General features: G+C 41.7%; 1 protein-coding gene and 1 long non-coding RNA gene across 4 annotated transcripts in view; one reads left to right on the top strand and one right to left on the bottom strand.

Moving 5' to 3' along the window:
- The window catches only part of LOC118565802, a 39,773-nt gene extending 19,827 nt beyond the window's left edge, over positions 1 to 19,946 (bottom strand). Inside the window, exon 1 of the long non-coding RNA XR_004932617.1 lies at positions 19,908 to 19,946. This is a non-coding gene — a long non-coding RNA (uncharacterized LOC118565802). The remainder of the gene's footprint in view (positions 1 to 19,907) is intronic.
- LOC118565789 overlaps positions 1 to 19,990 on the top strand; it is a 39,347-nt gene that overhangs the window by 4,876 nt on the left and 14,481 nt on the right. Inside the window, exons 5-6 of one of the 3 annotated variants that reach the window (XM_036146792.1) lie at positions 7,147 to 7,354; positions 7,573 to 8,271. In XM_036146792.1, coding sequence (XP_036002685.1) covers positions 7,147 to 7,348 — 202 coding nt within the window. In that variant the 3' untranslated portion in view covers positions 7,349 to 7,354; positions 7,573 to 8,271. Of the gene's footprint in view, positions 1 to 3,622; positions 3,822 to 7,146; positions 7,355 to 7,572; positions 8,272 to 19,990 lie in introns of those variants that run through there. The other 2 variants (XM_036146790.1, XM_036146793.1) reach the window with 2 other exon arrangements.

The following is a 19,990-nucleotide window of genomic DNA, read 5'->3' as shown; positions in this document are numbered from 1 at the left end:
AAAGTCGAACAGCCTGGATTATTGGCTGATTTCTGAAACTGCTGAATTTTGCTGTTTGAATCTCAAAGCACTTTAACTGAGACGCAGTGATGTTAGTTATTCACTGACAGTTAAAACAAGTTTATTTATGCTTTATTTCAACATGATGGATTCTTTGCTACCTCCTTCTGTTCATTTATTCCATTACAGAAAAAACATGTTACCATGAATAAAACCTGCAATAATATCATGTTTTTCTACTGAGATATTTATTTGTTTATACACTACTGAATATTCATTTAAATAAGGTGAACATAAGGTGAATATTTATTAAAACAAAGTGAACTTTGAATACTTTTTTAAAATAAAGTGACATTTTAAATGGTTCAGAGATTTCTTTGATCTTTATCTCCATGTGTCTTTCCTTCCTGTGATTCAGACGTTTTCATCGACCATTAAAGTTGTCCCGGTGATCCGGTTCCTCCGCTCTAAAGGTCACTCCTCTGACTTTAGGATCTTTAGTATTTGGATTTAATTTTTCACAAAGTAGCCGCTCATTTAGTTCTGAACACTGCATAAACAACCAAACCTGAACGATTAAGTTGACGTTATGTCTTAAATGTGGAAGAAGCTCAAGCTGAGGGATGGACCATCATCTTCTGCTTATTGATCTTGGGGAATGACCTTAATGAAGCTGAAAGTTTCCCAGCATCACTGAGACGTCTGGCAGGAAGTCCCAGCTGAAAAAGTATTCACACCGCTTGGCCTTTTCTACACTTTGTAACATTCCCACAAACTCCTGCATTTTGTTGGGGTTATATGTGATAGACAAAACACAAAGTAGTGTGCAGCTGAAGGTTTCAGTGTTTCCCCAAAAACTGCTAGAGTGATTTGGTAAACATCCACCGTCTACATTTAGAGAATGACGTTTGAGCCCATTGTTGTTAGGAACATGGCTCAGACTCAGTCAGGTTGAACAGAGAACATCTGCTAAGATCAACATTTAAAGTCCTGCCACAGATTCCCAGTTGGATTTGGGTCTGGACTGAGGCTCCACCTGAAAAACATCTAACTATAGCTCCTACCTCCTCTTTCTTGACCTTTAATGTGGTCAACAGAACGCTGTTGTAAATGGGAAAGGAGCTTCGGACAGCTGTGCCGATTTCAGACGGCCTTTAACTGTGACGTCTTTACGTGATGGAAACACACAGAGATGATGAGACTCAACTCCAGGCCTACAGGCTTCTGAAAATGAAATACAAAGAATGTGATCTCTTCTTTCTGGACATTTTCGTTAATTTCCATAAGGTGAGCGGCGCTCGTATATCATGTCACACAAAGCATTGTGCGATTCCTTATAGGTCCTTAGCACCAGAAATGGACATTGTGAGGTTCCTATGCTAAAGGAGCTGTGAGAGGAAGCATACAGGCTCCTTTTCCTACCTCCTTCCTTACTGACTGCACTATTCAGACAGCACTGATCATGGCAAAATATTACCCACTTCTTTTTGGCTAAAGAGCCCTCACCCAAAAAGACATTTTCCAGTGGAGCCTCAGTCTCAGACATCCTGACATGATCCTGCTTTGATCTAAACTGGTCCGCTGTAACTCTGGCTGTGTTCAGAGTGGTTGCTTTGCTGGAAGGGAAAAACTCCGTCCCCTATTCCAAGTCTTCTGCAGCCTCTGGAAGGCTACTTCCCAAAACAGCTACTTCCAGGAAGAAAAACGCCAGTGTGGTTGGAGATATTGTGAACTTTGCCGAACATCTTTCCAATCACCCATCACCAAATTACACAGACATTTTTCCCCAATTTCCCTCCTGGTTTCCACTGTTCTTGGTCTGATGTTTTTTCCCCCCCATCCAGGAGAAATCATACTAAAACATCCTGAGAGAAAAACAACCTGGTTCAGTCAGAAATGTTCCTAAAAAAAAAAAAAAAAAAAAAAAAAAAAACACAAACTCAAAATTCTCTTTTTCTGTTTTCACCCTGAGAGTTTCCACTATTTTGTTTATTTCATTTTGATGATTATATAAAACTTAAATCTCACCGGTGTTTCCAGGTGACCTTCAGCTGATTGGTTCGTCTCAGCCAATCACAGCCGCTCCTGGAGATGACGTCCTCCTCCCATGTCGGGTGGATCCTGAGTGGGACGCCGTGGGGAGGACGGTGGAGTGGTCCAGACCGGACCTGCGGGTCCCGGGCAGACAGAGGCGTGTGGAGTACGTGTACGTGTACCGCTTCCAGAAGACGGAGCGAGACATGATGATGGAGACGTACGTCCAGAGGACGTCTCTGTCAGAGGCAGGACTGAAACGTGGAGACGTGTCTCTGACCATCAGGAACGTGAGCTTGGAGGACGGCGGCAGGTTCAGATGTTTCATCCCAAGCCTGAGGAGAGATGCAGAAGTTCTGCTGGTTGTCGGTGAGTAAACGGCTCCAAACTGCAGGTTCTGGTCGTGATTAATGAGAGTTTCTCTGTAGAGTCTCATGAATCCTGCTGCTGTTGCTGTTTCAGACCCAAACTTTGTTAAAATGACGACAACAGAACCGGTTCCTGATAGAAACATCACCACTCCAGCCACAAAGCAGGAGACCATCAGTACAGGTGAGTCCGCAGGTCCAAACAGAAACATTTCAGCTGCTAAAAATAACCTAAATGTGACTTTACTGGGAGATTATTGCGTATTCTGATTGTTTTATCTGTTCTTATTCCAGGACCCCGGTCCAGGCTGCCTCTGTGTTTTGCTGTTATTTCCTTCTTTATCATAATAACAAGACCTGCAATAATATCCTGTTTTTACTTGAATATTTATGTATTTGTATTTATACACTAGTGAATATTAAAATACGATGAACTTTAAGTGAATATTTATTACGAATAAAGTGACATTTTAAACAGTTTTGAGATTTCTTTGTTCTTCATTTCCTCACGTTTTCCATCCTGTGGTTCAGATGTCCTGTTTTTCTTTCTCTAATCAAAGTTACAGCCCCCAAAAAAAACATACATAATAGATGCTTTTCTGTAGGTCAGCTCTGATGATTTTTGTGTATCTTGTTCTCTACTTTGATTTTACAGACCTTAAAATAAATAATGAGATAATTATAGAAGCAAACTCTGACACTGAGTGCTACAAAATCTGATCTAGATCTCATATCCTCTGTCTCCTGTCACAGGGAGAAGATGATCTGCAGGATCCTGCTGCTCATCATCCTCAACTCATGTCTCTGTGGTCAGTTTCCATCTTCTCTTTGTTCAGTCTAAATCCATCAATAATCAGTGAAAAGTCTGTCAGTGAAGGGAACACTTCAATCCTCCAGCTGCATCTGATCAAGCAGTTTGACTTGAAGAGCATCAAGCAGAGCTCTGACAGCACAGAGAGCATCATGGGACAGAAAGCTCTAGAGATGTAGTTTAAAGACTCCCATGTTCCAGTTCTCAGTGTGTCTGCTCCTCTCTTTCCCTCTCTGTCTCCTCAACAGGGACATTTGTAGTGAATGTGACACAGAGCTCCTATCAGGCAGAGGAGAACCACAGCATCACTCTGGAGTGGACCTTCACCACCACACCTGATCGACCCTGGAGAGAGCTGTTCATCCTCTGTGAACAGATCACAGATCATGGAGAATTAGTCCTGTATCAGGTCCATGATGGTGTTGAGGTGTCAGAGTCTCAGGATGAACAGTTTTCAGGACGAGTCCAGAGTGACAAAGACGTCCTCAGAGAAGGACGAATCAGACTCCATGTGTCCAGACTGAGGACTGAAGACTCTGGTCAGTATTACTGTGAAGTGAAGACTGATGATGGTTCTGGTTCTGCAGGGACCAGGATCACAGTCACTGGTGAGTTCAGTCTGTAGGTCATGTTGTCATTTTATGATGATAAAATAAGGTTATTTAATAATAATAATAATACATTTTATTTAAAAGGCGCCTTTCTAGACACTCAAGGTCACCGTACAGAAGGGTAAAAAACAGAATGTCAGAAAAAAAAAAAACATTTAAAAAATAAATAAATAAATAAATACCGAGGCTGAGACAGGGAAATTGATAATTAAAGAGAATAGGCGGTCTTAAACAGATGAGTTTTGGGTTGTGATTTAAAATTTAGAAGTGAGTCCGTGTTTCTAAGTAGGGGTGGTAGAGAGTTCCAGAGGCGGGGGGCAGAGCGGCTGAATGCTCTGCTCCCCATTTACACCACAGACAAGGCGCCATCTAGTGACAGTATCACAGAACTATCATAATGCGGGTTTGCTTAATTAATAAAACAGTATTAAATAAGGCCGGACCAAGCCTGACCCTCTGTAATGCCTCAGAGTAAAGCAGCAGCTCGGTGTGATTGAAGACCAACATTATCAATTAAATAAACCGATCTACAGCAACTTTAGGGCCTCATATCAGAGGCTCACATCTGAGCCTCATCAGGTTTAGTGTCTGCTTCAGTGAACACCAACGTTCATAATACTGTATTCCCAGTGACATTCCAGGCTTTTCCCTCTTGGAATCATTATTTTACTTAACTCTCACCCTCATTCGGGTGATCAAAACATTGCTCCTTTAAGCCAGGCCAATAACGACCCTAACGACTCCTCGTTACAGAGGAGTGGACCAGTTTCTGTTCAATCTGCTGGCTTAATGGCTTTAACAACTACCCATTACTAAGGGGTGGACCTGTTTCTGTTATATTTGCATGTTATCTAAGCCATTACAGGCCTTTGTTTGGTAATGGTATAAAGCTTGTTACTCCACATCACTCCAGACTTTTTGAATTGAGAAAGCTTCCTGGAGAGGAAGCAAAACGTCTTCAACTATGGAAAACAAGTCCAGTTGTTTTGTTTTTTACTTTTTTTGGAATGACCATGACCTGGATGACTGAGAATCTTCACCAGCATTATTTATTCAGTTTTTTTTTTTTTTTTACATTCTTTGTTTCAACTGGAGATGCTAATAGCTGTTAGCTGCTTCCTTGTTTTAACTCCTGCTGTGCGGTACATACTTCCGTTAAAATTAAATAAACGTAAAAGGCTTTATTTACTAACATACTGAGCAAAAACAAAGCATAAAACACCAAAACAACAACTAATACTGCAGCAGGACGTGATAATCTTTCATTAAAACTTTGTATGCAACTAGAGTGAGCTACTGATGTATAAATTTTAAAGTTAAATAATGTGACTATGTGTCAGGATGCAGCGTGAGGGCTGCATGCTGAGCCTCTCTCCCTCTCTCTCGTTACTGCGCAGCCTGATGGGTTTCACCTGGCAGGCTGCAATTAACTCGCAACTGCTTCCACCTGGTTCCACCCTTATTTAAACATACCTCTTTCTGCTCTCGTTGCCGGCCCGTAGTGTTCACTCTCGCTCAGTCTCAGTCAGTCTTCAGTCCTCTGTTGCGCCTCAGTCAGAGATTCTTCCCGCGTTTGGCTGCGCGTCAACTCTCCCTAGTCTGACAAACCAGAGATTTTCCCACGTCTGGTTGTCAGAGTTCTCCCACGTTTGGCTGCGCGTCCTAGTCTGACACACCAGAGATTTTCCCACGTCTGGTTGCCAGAGTTCCTGCGCCCGCGCCTATCTGCACCTCCAAGAATCCTCTCGGCTGCACGGTGAAATCTACAGCAGCCCCAACGTTCTCCAGTCCTGCAACTCAGCTCAACGTTCTTCGGTCCTGCAACTCAGCTCAACGTTCTTCAGTTCTGCAACTCAGCTCAACGTTCTTCGGTCCCGCAACTCAGCTCAACGTTCTCCAGTCCCGCAACTCAGCTCAACGTTCTTCGGTCCCGCAACTCAGCTCAACGTTCTCCAGTCCCGCAACTCAGCTCAACGTTCTTTGGTCCCGCAATTCAGCTCAACGTTCTTCGGTCCCGCAACTCAGCTCAACGTTCTCCAGTCCCGCAACTCAGCTCAACGTTCTTCGGTCCCGCAACTCAGCTCAACGTTCTTCAGTTCTGCAACTCAGCTCAACGTTCTTCAGTTCTGCAACTCAGCTCAACGTACTTCGGTCCCGCAACTCAGCTCAACGTTCTCCAGTCCTGCAACTCAGCTCAACGCCTTCAAGTCCTCCGCTCCCGAGTCTCCTCCCGGTCAGTCTCCCCGTGCTCCTCCTGCTAGCCAGCTTCCGCACCCTTCACCTCCGTCCATAAAGACTCTGGTTCCTCTCGTCATTCACCCATCATTCTGTACAATAAAACGCACTTCAAGAACAAGCTCTGTGTGTGCGTGCTGTGTCCGGGTTCATCCAAAGACAAATCATGACACTATGTACCTTTAAAATGTGTTTGGACATCTAAAAGTTCTGGTCAAATAGCCTGATTGTTCTAAATTACTGCGCTGGCTCAAACGTTAGCTGGTAACACCAAAAAATGTATGTTGGTTACCTTGGCAACGCGTCACAATGAGAGATATTAAATAGTTCTGTCAGTCGCTTCTTGTGAAAAACGTATGATTTTAACAGTGAAAAAACATCAAAGTATTAATAATTGATTTAATCTTCTTTCATAAGTGACCATGGGATGAGTGGGATAATGCCCTTTCTAAATAAAAGAAACTCTTGTAGTGAACGTCAATGTAACCCTTCATTCTCCATTCTCATGGCTCACTCTCATTTAGACATTCAACATTTTGGACTTTTACCTCCTGCTTGTTTTTGGTCTTGATCTCCATTTAAGGTAAACGCTGCTGCTCTGCTGTTTAGCTAACGTTAAACTGTTACTAAGCAACCAGCAGAACAGCTTCATCCAGACCTTGGATGTCTGATAAAAACCAAAAACCATCTGAACCTTCTCTGTAGACTCATCAATCCTGTTGCTGTTTCAGAACCAAAGTCAGCCAAGATGATGACAACAGAACCGGCTCTTCACAGGAACCTCATCACTCCAGCCCCACAGAATGTGACCATCAGTACCGGTGAGTCAGCGGGTCAAAACAGATGTTTCAGCTTCTGATTATAACCTAAATTTAACTTTTTACTGTATATCCTGATCTCTTCTTATTTCAGGACCCCGGTCCAGGCTGCCTCTGTATTTTGCTGTCATTTCCTTCATCATTTCTCTAAGTTTAATTTTCATCTGGAAACTTATAACGAAGAAGTGAGTCAGAAATCATTCAAACATGGCGGCGCTTCTTCCTCCATCAGAACATAAATTAAATGATAAACCTGCTTTATTTTACAGATTTAAAGAGAAACTCCTGAGACAAGCCTCCACCTTGGAGTGTGGATGCCTTGCTCAAGAGCAGGTCAGTGTTCATGTAGATGGGAGCTCCATGAGGTCTTCTCTCCTGCAGCTTTCTGAGGGCTCGGATTCAAACCAGCAACTGCAGCATCAAGGAAACCCTGGAGAAGAGCTGAGCCTTCAGTCAGAGGACCATGGATGAGATCAGGTGAGTCTGACTGGTCAGCTGGAGCGGTCGTAGGATGACGTAGCCTGGAGGTTCACTTCAGAGGGTTTGGAGCTGAACTGCTTTAATCATTTTGCTTTTATTATTTTTACTCCTCAGCTTTTATGTTTAAAGTAAATTAGACATTCAGCTTTAAATTGTTCTCCTATGTGGGTCCAGAGAGACTCATGATTTCTCTGCACCTTTATTTCTCTCATCAGCTCTGCAGTCGGTCTCCTCAGCAAATGTTGGAGGACTTTAACCTAAAGGAGCAGAAGACCTGCTGCTTGTTTGACTCTGGACTCTGTTGTTGTTCTACTGGAGCGCCCCCTTGTGGTCGCTGTCAGACACTGCAGGAACCTTCAGACTAACAATTAGAGGTTGTGGATTTATCTCCAGGAAGTAGACGGGCTAACTGCAATATTTATACATTTCTACCTCAGAAGACGTCTTGCTTCTAAAAGAAGGACCTGAGCAGAGACTTTTTCAGATGTATAAATGTCAAAGGAAAATCTGTATTATACCACTTAACAGCTGTCAGTAGTAATTTCCCTCTGCAGCCTCTGACACATTAACACATATATTATACAAGGAGGAGTACGAATGACGGACAATGAAACTACACACTACCTCATAAACATAAACATAATATAATAATATAATACCCATGACTGCAGACCTGTCCATGGCTCTAACGCCATCATCAAGTTTGCAGACGATACCACCGTGATTGGCCTCATCAGAGACAACGATGAGGCCGCCTACAGGGACGAGGTGGACTGTCTGACTGAATGGTGCGACAAAAACAACTTGCAGCTAAACACAGAGAAGACCAAGGAGCTCATCGTGGACTTCAGGAGGAACGCTGACCTACACCCTCCCATCGACATCAAGGGGACAGCAGTGGAGCGTGTGGACAGATTTAAGTTCCTGGGAGTCCACATCTCCGAGGACCTGACCTGGACGACCAGCTGCTCCAAACTCATCAATAAGGCGCACCAGCGCCTGTTCTTCATGAGGACCCTGAGGAAGAACCATCTGTCCTCAGAAATCCTAACGAACTTCTACCGCTGCACCATTGAGGGCATCCTCACCAACTGTATTACAGTTTGGTACGGGAAATGTTCTGTCGCCGACCGGAAGGCGCTGCAGAGGGTGGTGAAAACTGCCCAGCACATCACCGGGGCACCGCTCCCTACCATCAAGGACATCTATAGGAAGCGGTGTCTGAAAAGGGCCGGGAAAATCACCAAGGACTTCACTCACCCTGCACAAACACTCTTCTTCCTTCTGCCCTCTGGGAGGCATTACAGAAGCTTACGGACCAGAACCATCCGGCACCGGAATAGCTTCTTTCCCACAGCTGTCACGCTGCTGAACGCCTCCTGACACAACTATAAGGACTGAAACCCCCAATCCCCCCATACAATAATAACACAATAACACACACACACAAATACCATGGACTGTTCCCCGCGCACACACATATACAATTTGTATAGATTCTGTAAATCTTATCTGCCATTATTTATCTTGTATTATAAACCCGCTAATACATATATAATCATTTTCCTAACATTCCTGTATATTCTGTATAATCTGTGCGTATAGCTCCCATATTTATATTTATACACATTTTATAGTCCCCTACTATTACTTTTTACTTATACATACACTTATAAATAATATTTATATCCTGTATAGCACTTCTGGATAGATGCAAACCACATTTCGTTGCTTTGTACTTGTGACAGTGCAATGACAATAAAGTTGAATTCTATTCTATTATATTCTATTCTAATAACTTTCTTTACTTTTCTATTAATCTTTTTTATATGGACCCAATTATGTATTTAATAAAGTGTAATAAATAAATCCTTATATTCCTAAAACTCGTTGATCAACATACTTCTATGAGAAGATGTGCCTAAAGTAACAAAATGTGACATTTTCAGATGTAGGGAATTAAACCAAATGATCAACTCAATGCAGAGATGACTACTTGTTTAAAATACTGTTATAAAATACTGTTATAAAATACACCATGCTAAATATTTATTGATGTTGGCTTATTTATAATTCTGTTGGAAGTTTGTCAGTTTCAGTTTGTTAGTTTTAAAAGAGAAAGCTGATTGTTCTTGAGCTTTTCTCAGTGATAATCAGGCCAGCAGACGCTTTGGTCTGAGACAACTCTGTCTTTGTCTGCTAAGTCAGTGCTCCTGCATCAGAAACACATGGCTACACTGTTACTGTGAAATATTTTACTTTCCTGTTTTCTTTGTATTTACTCTGCACCTCTTCTGTTCCACATCAGTTTAATAATAAAAGGTTTAATTTTAGATTTTTTTCTAATTCAGTACCAAATATTTGACATTTGTAGGATGTATTTTATAACACACCAACACTGCTCTGTTTTCTAGGTGTTTTTATTGTCATGATGCGTTTTAATTTAATAAATGCAGCTATAATTATTTTGGCAAAAACTAAAAACTGTTTACATGGATAATTTCTATGTTTAGCTCTGTTACCTGGTTCTCTCTCTCTCTCTCTCTCTCTCTCTCTCTCTCTCTCTCTCTCTCTCTCTCTCTCTCTCTCTCTCTCATCCATCATCTCTGCCGTCTGTCCTGCTGTCAGGATCTTCAGCCTGATCAAATAAAAACTCAGTTAATGTTTAAACATCTCATCAATAAACAATAAGCCAAAATCTGCTAAATTAGAGAAACAGAATCAGTTTCTTCATTTTGCAACATATTGGTCTCCATTTCCTGATAAGTTTACAAGTTGCCCAAGATGGTTAGCTTCCTTGTTTTCTTCCTTATTTCAACAGTTTTCTGCTGACTTTTGATAAGCTCGTAGCTGAAGAAGAGCAGAAGCTGCAACATGTTTTAATTTTTCTTTTCTGGACGCTCCACTCCCAGCCTACCAGATCCAGGAAAACTGATGGATGCCTTGGTCTCCTCAGACTGGACCATTGTGGTCCAGTCTTGCATCTCTAGCAGGAGTCTTCAGAGTCTTCAGAGCGTCCAAAAAGTCCAAAACTCTGATGAGAATGTGAAAACATGGCTTCCCATCTCCACCAGGATCAAATGTCTCTCCTCATTCATTGATGCATGCATGAAAATGTTCCTCCTCACCTCAGAGAACTGCTCAGCCCACAGTTTAGTAAAGCATTTTATTTATTAAAGGTGGTTACTATTTTAACTGTTTTTTTTCTATTTAGTGTCCTACAGCTTGAGCTCCAATGGCCTCCAGTTTTATATATTCTGAAAACACTTTATATCATAATTACTTATTTATTTCCTGACATCTCCCTGTTCAGGTTGTTTCCTCTGCAGTACCATATCATGGCCACTAGATGTCAGTGTTCATCTGCACCACAGGATTCTAACCTGTGACTCTGGGATCTCAGGCTGTAAACTGCTGCTGAGCTTCTGAAGCATTTGTTGATACATGAACAGATTTCTGCTTCATCTCAGAGTCTTCAGTCACGTTTAAAACATTTAGATTTGACTTTCAGAGCCTGAAATCACATTGTTACAGTTTTCTCTTTAATAACTATGTTATAACTGAACCATCTTCACCAGTGTAAACTTTAATTTATAAATGTTTGATGCTCTAATCCATCGTTCAAGCATGGAAACGAGAGTTTTCACTCATTCAGTTCTGACCAATTACTGACCGGCTGATTCAGGCTGATTTCTGTTTCCATGCTGGGAGAAGAAGGGTAGGTGGTGGAGGAGAATAAATAAATGTCCACCTGGACATCAGACTGGACTGGAGACTAACCTGTGAAGCTGTCTACCAGCAGGGACAGAGCAGACTGCTTCCTGAGGAATCTTAGGTCCTCTAGGGTTTGCAGTGAGATGCTGCAGATCTTCTCTAAGTCTGTAGAGGAGAGAGTGATCTCCTCTGCCTTCATCTGTTGGAGTAGGAGCACCAGAGCTACTGACTTAAAGAAGCTCAACAAGCTGATAGAGATGCTGGTTCTGTTCTGTTTTTGTACAACTGATGCAATTAATCCTCAGAAATAAAAGGAGACTTTTTTCTGAAGAAACAACAGAGTTTTATATTTTTGTTTTGTTTTTATCATTTGTCAGAATGCATGTGAAAACACATTTGATAAGAAAGGAAAATGAGGTTTTTTTATGTCATATAGGAATCGAACTCTCAACCTTGTGATTATCAGACAGCTAATCCTCCCACTGAGCCCTGCTGAGCCATCATGTTCTCATTTCATCAGGGAAACAGTTTAACTTCATTTAGCTTCTGATGTCTCCACACTCTCTGACTTATTTAACCAACAAGTCGCTGTTTTTGGGTTGATTCTAGGACTAGATGGCTTCAGCCTGCATCTAGACCTCAGCAGCTAATGGGCTCATTTCAAGTCAAAAAGTGTGTGGAGATACATCTGGACCTTTCCTGGACTCCTGCAGCATAGACTGTGTTAAGGTCCAGTAGACGGCATCCCATAATGCCCTGCCTGCTAAGTCCTTCCTCTCCTGCACTCTGCAGCTCCCATAGCACACCGTCACACCTTACTGGGGCCCATTGACGGCTGGAGATAGGCACCAGCATCCATCGTGACCCCAATAGGGATAAGCGTGCATGGATGGATGGATGGATAATTGTACCATTAAATTTACCAAAAGAATAAAACGTTTTCTACAGAGATCTCCAGCGCCCATTGGGCAAAAGGCGAGGTCCTACCTGGACAGGTGGGCAGTCCATCTCAGGGCAACACAGAGATACACAGGACTAACATCACTGCACTCACACCACAGGGAGGTAGGAAAACCCTTCCCACTGTTCCTGTCCTGATATTAAACATTAAACATGCTAACTGGGGTCTGTAAAATGTGAGATGAAGCTGTTGGGTTTTTAATAAATGGACTGAATTTATAAAGTGTTTTTCTAGTCATAATGACCACTCAAAGCGCTTCACTCTATCGCCACATTCACCCAAACACGCTCATTCATTCACCAAGACGGAGATCTGTATCCAACTTGGGGTTAGGTGCCTTGCCCAGGGGCACATCAACATGTGATGGGGGAATCTAGAATCAAACCTACAACCTTTCAGCTTCAAGAAGACTTTTCTACCCGCTGATCCACAGTCGGCCCAGTTTTTATAATTTCTTTGGGCTTTATTTCTGATCTAGGGGTGAAATTCTAGGCAGATCAGCTGCTGGAAGCCTGTTGCAGGAAAACCTGGTTACTTTCTGATCACTGGAGTCAAACTCATAACTGAACCATCAGAGTTTTAGATTAACCTGTTTCAGGTTGTTACTTTTCTGGAGAAGAGCAACAGAGAATGCAGACAAAGCTATTGAGTGATGTTTCTTTAAGAAAAGTGGGAGAATAACAGGATGACGAGGACAAAGAAATAAAAAGACAGAATAATCTGCAGGCATCCCACTGATGAGAGCTGATGGGGATCAAACCTGCAGACTGCTGTGCTATCACACGCATAAACACCTGCTGGAATTACATTTTTGATAGCTAGTTTTAATGATGATATAAATGTACGTCGCTGCTATTTTTAGTCTGATTACTCTCAGTGGATTCTGCTCTGCTGTGAATCAAAGGCTCAGATATGCAGCCACTCCTTCAGGAACCGAGTAAACTGGTTTCTACCGCTAAACCATTGAGAGAGTGAGGTTCTATTTTTAGGTGATTTCATATTGGGAGTTTCTATTTGTAGCAATAAGCCGTAGATTATCAGCCTGGGAAAAGTTTCAGAGGAGTTGGTGTTTCTGCTAAACATTCCAGTGACCTTTTCCACAGATACTCTGATATGTTTAATGCGTATCTGTGGAAATACTTTCATTCTCTGATAAATCATTTGGTATCAGGAGAAACTTATTTTTAATGAAAGGTAAAGGTAATTAACACATTGCTCATGATGGCTTTAATAATACTACTACTAATAATAATAATAATAGTAATAATAATATTAATGATAATGTATTTCATTCGAAAGCCCACTTCGAGGATACTGTACAAATCCAACAATATATCAACAAATAAATGATGACGAAGACAACACATACAGTATAAAAAAGTTACAATGAACAGTTACAATTATACACAGATTAGCACATTTGCTAAAAATACTGTGGCTGAGTCTTTAACTTTTGTATTTGGGAACAATTAGGATGAAGCCAGTCGACCTGATTAATTTTTACATGTTTTTTTTTTGTTTTTACTTAAATTAAACTTCACACAAATGATGTTATTACCTAAAGATGAGTTTAAGTAACAGTTTCATCAATTCAGTTTGATTCAATGAAACATTTTCCAGGTTAATTGGGCTTGGAGTGATTTATCTGGTTACAGACATAAACATTGTCTTCTGGACGATGGATTTAAAGGTAAAACGAATTAAATTTCAGTCAATAATACATAAAACAGTTTATTGTGATGAAACATTAAGCAGCTAATGAGCTACTGAGTTATCCATTACGGGAACTTTGTTCATTAATAAATCTTCCAGGAGAGATGTGTTTGATTTTATGTTATTTATAGCTGAGGCAGGTATTTCCTCCTTCCTTGTTGTGAACTCAGAGATAATTAAATGTCTCATAAAAGCACGTGATACACACTATTTGTAGCAATAAGCCATAGATTATCAGCCTGGAAACAGTTTCACAGGAGTTGGTGTTTCTGCTAAACATTCCAGTGACCTTTTCCACAGATATTGATATGTTTAAAGCGTGTCTGTGGGAATGATTTCATTCTCTTATAATTCATTTGGTATCAGGACAAACATTTTTTTAAATGACAGGTAAAGGTAATTAACACAGGACTCCATCCATTTTTTTTTTTTAAACACACTCGTCCTTCTTGCTGGTGCCTATCTACAACGTTCACTGGGCGAGAGGCGGGGTTCACCCTGAACAGGTCGCCAGTCTGTCACAGGGCAGCACAGAGATAGACAGGACAAACAACCATTCATGCACACACTCACACCTAAAAAGTCTGTAGAGGAGAGAGTGATCTCCTCTGCCTTCATCTGTTGGAGTAGGAGCACCAGAGCTACTGACTTAAAGAAGCTCAACAAGCTGATAGAGATGCTGGTTCTGTTCTGGGTTCTCCTCTAGAACCTCTGGAGATGATTTCACAAAGAAGAATGGTTCTCTATATGTCAGGGTTTTGTTTACCGATGAACTCAGGACGCACACACGGGACTAAAAGTTTGAGTCTTTATTGAAGGAAGTAAGCTGGGTGGTGAGTGATGAAGACCGGAGGTTCAGGACTGCAGAAGGTCAGGGATGAATGTGATGGCAGGAGCTGACGGCCCGGAGTGAGAGAGAGTCACAACTATACATGCAGCAGGGAAAGCTCAGTACTGCTCGGCTAGCAGGCCCCGTAGCCACAGCAGGTTAGCAGTTCGTTGGAGACACCAGGACACAGAGCAGAACTTCTCCAGGGACAAACAGCAAAGTATGAGTCAATAGAAACTGGCAGGACTAACCTTAAACAAGAAAAACAAATCTTCCAAGGCAAAAACGGGGACTGGCATGGAGAGGTGTGGAATGATGACGGCCCAGTGCTGAACTGAAGGCAGAGGGAGGTTTAAATAGAGCACTAACAGGTGGAACAAGGATCTGACTAATTAACTGGTAAATGATTCTCAGGTGTGACTGACTGCTGAGGAGGTGAAGTGAAAAATGACAGAAAATAACTGATGACTGAAAACTAACAATAAATAAAGTCAAACCTAACCCAAAAGAGATGAAAAAATGAAAATAACAGAAAAACAAAGCCAAACCAAAACTCAACCATAACACTATAAAATGAAGAACATCACAGACAACCCTGAGCCTGCTCTTCATCAGACTGCTGTACAACAACAGAGTCTTCAGTCAGAAGCTTCTCAATAAAACATGAAGCTCAAAGCTTCACAGGCTCCTCCAGGTGGACTGCTTCCTGTCAAGAATCAAGAACTTCCTAGGTCTACTAGTTTTTGATCTAATGTTCCTGACTCTTCTCCCTGAGGGAAGTGGGTCAAACATCATTACCAGGGTGAGTTCTGTGGAGATACATCTGGACCTTTTCTGGACTCCTGCAGCATAGACTGTGTTAAGGTCCAGTAGACGGCATCCCATAATGCCCTGCCTGCTAAGTCCTTCCTCTCCTGCACTCTGCAGCTCCCATAGCACACCGTCACACCTTACTGGGGGTCACAGAGATTAGATCCATCACATCTGGTCCAGATGTTCTCTTTCCATCATGTGAGACTCAGGTCTTAGTTGTCCTCATCACCTCCACCTTCTGTCACTACCTACTCAGCCTCAGTGGTGTCCCTCCACATACTTGTGCCTTTCAGAGTAAAGACAGAGAATCTAATCAGCTGTTTGCTTAGAAAATATGTCTAGAACAATGCAGGATTTTATTTTGGTGCTTTAAAAGTTCCTGTTCCTACAATAAAATGACAACAGGTGCTGAGTCAGCACCTCAAACCACCGCAGCTTTAGCAGTTTCAGACAAACTGGCTTCATCCTAATTGTTCTGAAACACAAAAATTAAAGTTGGTGAAGATTCTCAGTCATCCAGGTCATGATAATCCAAAAAAGGTTAAAAAATAAAACAACTGGACTTCAATTCTGAAGCTGAAGAAGTTCTGCTTTCCATCTAGAAATATGTCTCAATTCAAAATGTCTGGAGTAATGTGGTTTTCCAAGCTTTATAGACCTGCAGGCCTTGTTAGAGTTTAGATTCACGTGTAAATTCACCTGGAACTGATCGCTCCAACAATGAGAGTGGTTATCATCTTTAGCCTGGCTCCCAGGAGGAATGCTGTGGTCACATGCATGGAGGTGGGAATTGTGGGTAAAATTGGCAGGAATCAAAGCCATGCGGTTTACTCGCTTCACATAAATAGCTTCCTTCAACCCTCCCTACAACTATCTGTCTTCTCTGTCCAAAATGTGAACATTTTGGTCCTCTAAAGATTGTCCTTTGTCCTTGAGGTGCAGCTGGATCGCTGAGTCTTTTCTGAGAGCTTCCTCTGCCAGACAAGACTCAGACATTAACAGATGGACGCTACATCAGCATGCCCACCACACAAGTGTTGATCAGAGTGTTCGCCTGTCATGTGAAATGTTACGGCTCTTACACACATGAATGATCTTTTCAGTCACACATCAGTCTTAGGCTGTTGTACTGTGTGTGGGAGGAAGTTTCACTTCTGCACTGACACCAGGAACAGCACTTCAGTGGAGGGAAATTCATGACAGTAGTAAAAACCTGCAGAACACGGCAGTGTCTCTGTTGTGGAACTGGATTAAACTTTAGCAGCAACGTATAAGTGTTGTTTTACTGATATTAAACTAAAGCGAGGAGATTTTATTTTTTATTAAAAAAAATGTATAAGACAATTCAAAGCATGACTCGATAAATAGATTTATGCAACGTGTATAAAGACATGGCTACGAGAAGAAAGCTACACGACTAATGTTCACCATTTCTACAGTCAGTGACGCTGATTTTCAGGGTAGATCATTACCAGACAGAGAGCTGATCAAAAACTTTCTTCATGGTAAATGGGGTTAAATTCCTTAAAAATGCTCAATTTAGATAAATGAACCACAAACAGGCTTGAATCGGAGTCAACCAGAGAAAAAACAAGCTAGTTAGAACAGTACACACCTTTAAGAACACACCTTTGTTTGAATAACCTTTGTTTAGCTGTTAAGTTCTTTCTGTTCACTTCAACAACTTTGGTTTATGGCGTAATGGAATGAAGAGAATGAAGATACGACTTCATGCTGAAATAGTTTTAACACTCGTCAGCTCCTAATAACTCTAAAATATTCAGTTCCATTACCCATTTGGCACAGATCCACATTTTTCCCACCCTCACTAATGACTCTTTGAGGTTTCCTCTCCTCTGTGATCATCAGTGTATGACACAGCACGGTCCACTCTGCCTGCAGAAACAAATGAACCATAGAGACACAGCAGATTGATAGTTACTAATGGGGGTCTAACCAGTCGGTGCCTCCATGTCAGGTTGGTTCTCTTTGGGGTATCCAGGTGAAAGCAGCTGAAGCAGAGTGAAGGCTGGTTGTCTGAGCAGCTATAGGCGGCTATGCAGCTAGTAGCTCCACACATGGCTGTTAGGAGGCAGCTCTGGGTTCTAGGCTTTAGGAAACAGCACTGTGGGGACTGCAGCATGTGGTAGTGGGAACCTCTGCTCAGCTTCCCTGGTGTAGCTGCTTCTTGTCAGGGCCTGTGCCGGATGCAGTGGGTGACTTCAGATCAGCTTTCCTCTCAGCCTGGCCACAGGAGAGGAGATCGTTTCACGTCGTCTCAACTCAATGTTCCTGCAACAGCTGAGAAAGGTTACAAACCGTCTCCAGTACAGTCGGCTTTTAAATTCTGATGTTGGTTTCTCAGAAAACAGACGACTCAGCCTGGCCGACTCTGCAAATGTCCATGGGTGTCCAAACACATTCAGGTTTAGGAGGCTGTCTCCATGGTGGGGGTGTTCCTCCAGTGCTGCTGTTGAGGAACAACGTGTGAAGAGAACGATTGTCTGTGGACAGCAGGTCTTTATACAGATCCTTTTATAAAGGGATTAGATATATAGAGGAAACTTTCTGACCAACCTGGAGGATTTGATTGAATTTGACTTTGGAAAGAGCCTTGAGATGACATGTTGTGAATTGGTGCTATGTAGGTAAAATTTAGTTCAGCTGAATATTCAGTATAACAAGACTATATGGCGTCTAAACAACTGCTATTTTTGTTTAGACTTTTCCTTAGTTATGAGAGTAAAATTAGGGTTCCACATAATATAATATAAAAATTATTTATTATTAACTTAGCCTGCTACATCATCACAAGTAAGGCTTTCAAATTAATGAGTTTAAAACTAAAATTAAACCAGATTTGTATTGATGTATTTGTATAGCAGATGATTCTTGATGTTCTCAAAAATAATTTTTGAATATCATCTTGTTTTGCTCTCATGAACTGAATGTGTCCATTAAGTGGGCGATACGCATCGGTATGCAGTACTGGAAGTTTTTAATTTTTTGACAAGGACTAAAATTAAAACAAACAATAAGAGTTTCTTCTCTTTTTACTGCATTTCCACTGGTTGAGTACTCCCCCTCCCCCACACTCTGTTTGTACAGAATACGGCACCTACATCCTGCGCTTCTTTGGACTCATGCCCAGTCCTCACAGACCTGCCAGACAAGCCAACGCCCAAGTATTATGTAGCCTGTATGCTTCCTCTAGCTAGCAGCTACTTTAGCACTGAAACCTCGCTATGTCCCTTATGGGCACTAAGCAGCTGTAAGGAATCCCACAATCCTTTGTGTGACATGGTGTATAAGCACAGTCCACCTCATGGATATCAATCCAAAATGTCCAGAGAGTAGAGATTGCAGACTTTGTAGTTTATTTTCAGGCTTTTTCAGCCACCAAGACGTGAGGTGGAGGTTCACTCCAATGAGCATCAGCAGGGTCCTCATGATAGACAGACGCAGAGGGACTTTCACCTGAGCTACAGTTAGGCTGTGAAAACTCTGGCTGAGATAGAAAACAGTGGGGAGTAGTGGTTAGCATTATGATTTTGTCCTGGAGGTTCTGGGTTTGACTCCCACAGACTGACACTCTGGGACCCTGAGCAAGACCCTTACAGGTGGGTTAAATGCAGAGGAGACATTTCACTGGAATGTATGTTGACCCTGGAAACACCAGCTCGGTATCAGAGTTCTGCCAGCATATTTTTCTTCAAACTGAAACTTCAAACTTCACAATAAAAAACTATTTACCTATTTTGTTGTATAGTTTTTCTAGAATTCATGTCAGTAACTATAAAGCAGGAACTGTCTTTATATCCTCCTTTACTTACCACTATATAATAAAAATACACCAACTTTGGTTTTATTCAGTTATATTAAATTAATAAAATCTTTCCTTCTAATACATTTTTGATGTTACTTTTGTTTTTGTTTTTTCAAAATGTTCCTATATTTTGTCATTACTTTCTCTATCAAATCTGCTGGTTCTCCCTGTCAAATCCTTGGCTGCCATGAAGTATTCCCACTTTAAATGTTGTCAGAGTGAAAGGTGGAGCCTTTTAGGGGTCTGCGGGTATTTTTTTCCTGTTGCTGACAGTTTGCTGAGTCATAACGGTCTTTACCAGCTTATATCTGTCGCTGGCTTTTCTATTTTGTCTCACTTATATCAGAAAACATTCTTCTGTAACATTACACCATCTGCTGGAATCTGCTCCCCCAGTAAGCCTAGAAACATCTAGTCGTCTGAATATCACTCCAGGTTTCCTCTACAGATTTTATTTTTCTCTCAGCAAAATCCTAAAGGCTACTTTAGTTGGTTAAAATAAAAAGGAAGGTACACCCAGCCAGCATGAGTGAACGAGTGACACTTCAGATTCTTTACAGACATGAAGCTCTGCTGACCTGTTTAAAGTGATCAGACTTTAAGTTGATCAAATGTTCTGAATCTGCCATGTTAGTCCATCACCGCATTATAGAAACAAGGAGAAACGGTTCCCAGCGTCACTGTCAGATCCTACCTTTACTTCAGGCTTTAAACGGCTGAAGACTCCTTGTTGCTGCCACAGACATATATACGTAGACGCGTCATTGGGCGCAGGTT

This window comes from Fundulus heteroclitus, chromosome 14 (assembly GCF_011125445.2).
Source record: "Fundulus heteroclitus isolate FHET01 chromosome 14, MU-UCD_Fhet_4.1, whole genome shotgun sequence".
In the NCBI taxonomy this organism is placed as follows: Eukaryota; Metazoa; Chordata; class Actinopteri; order Cyprinodontiformes; family Fundulidae; genus Fundulus; species Fundulus heteroclitus.
This window is presented reverse-complemented; position numbering and strand designations above follow the sequence as displayed.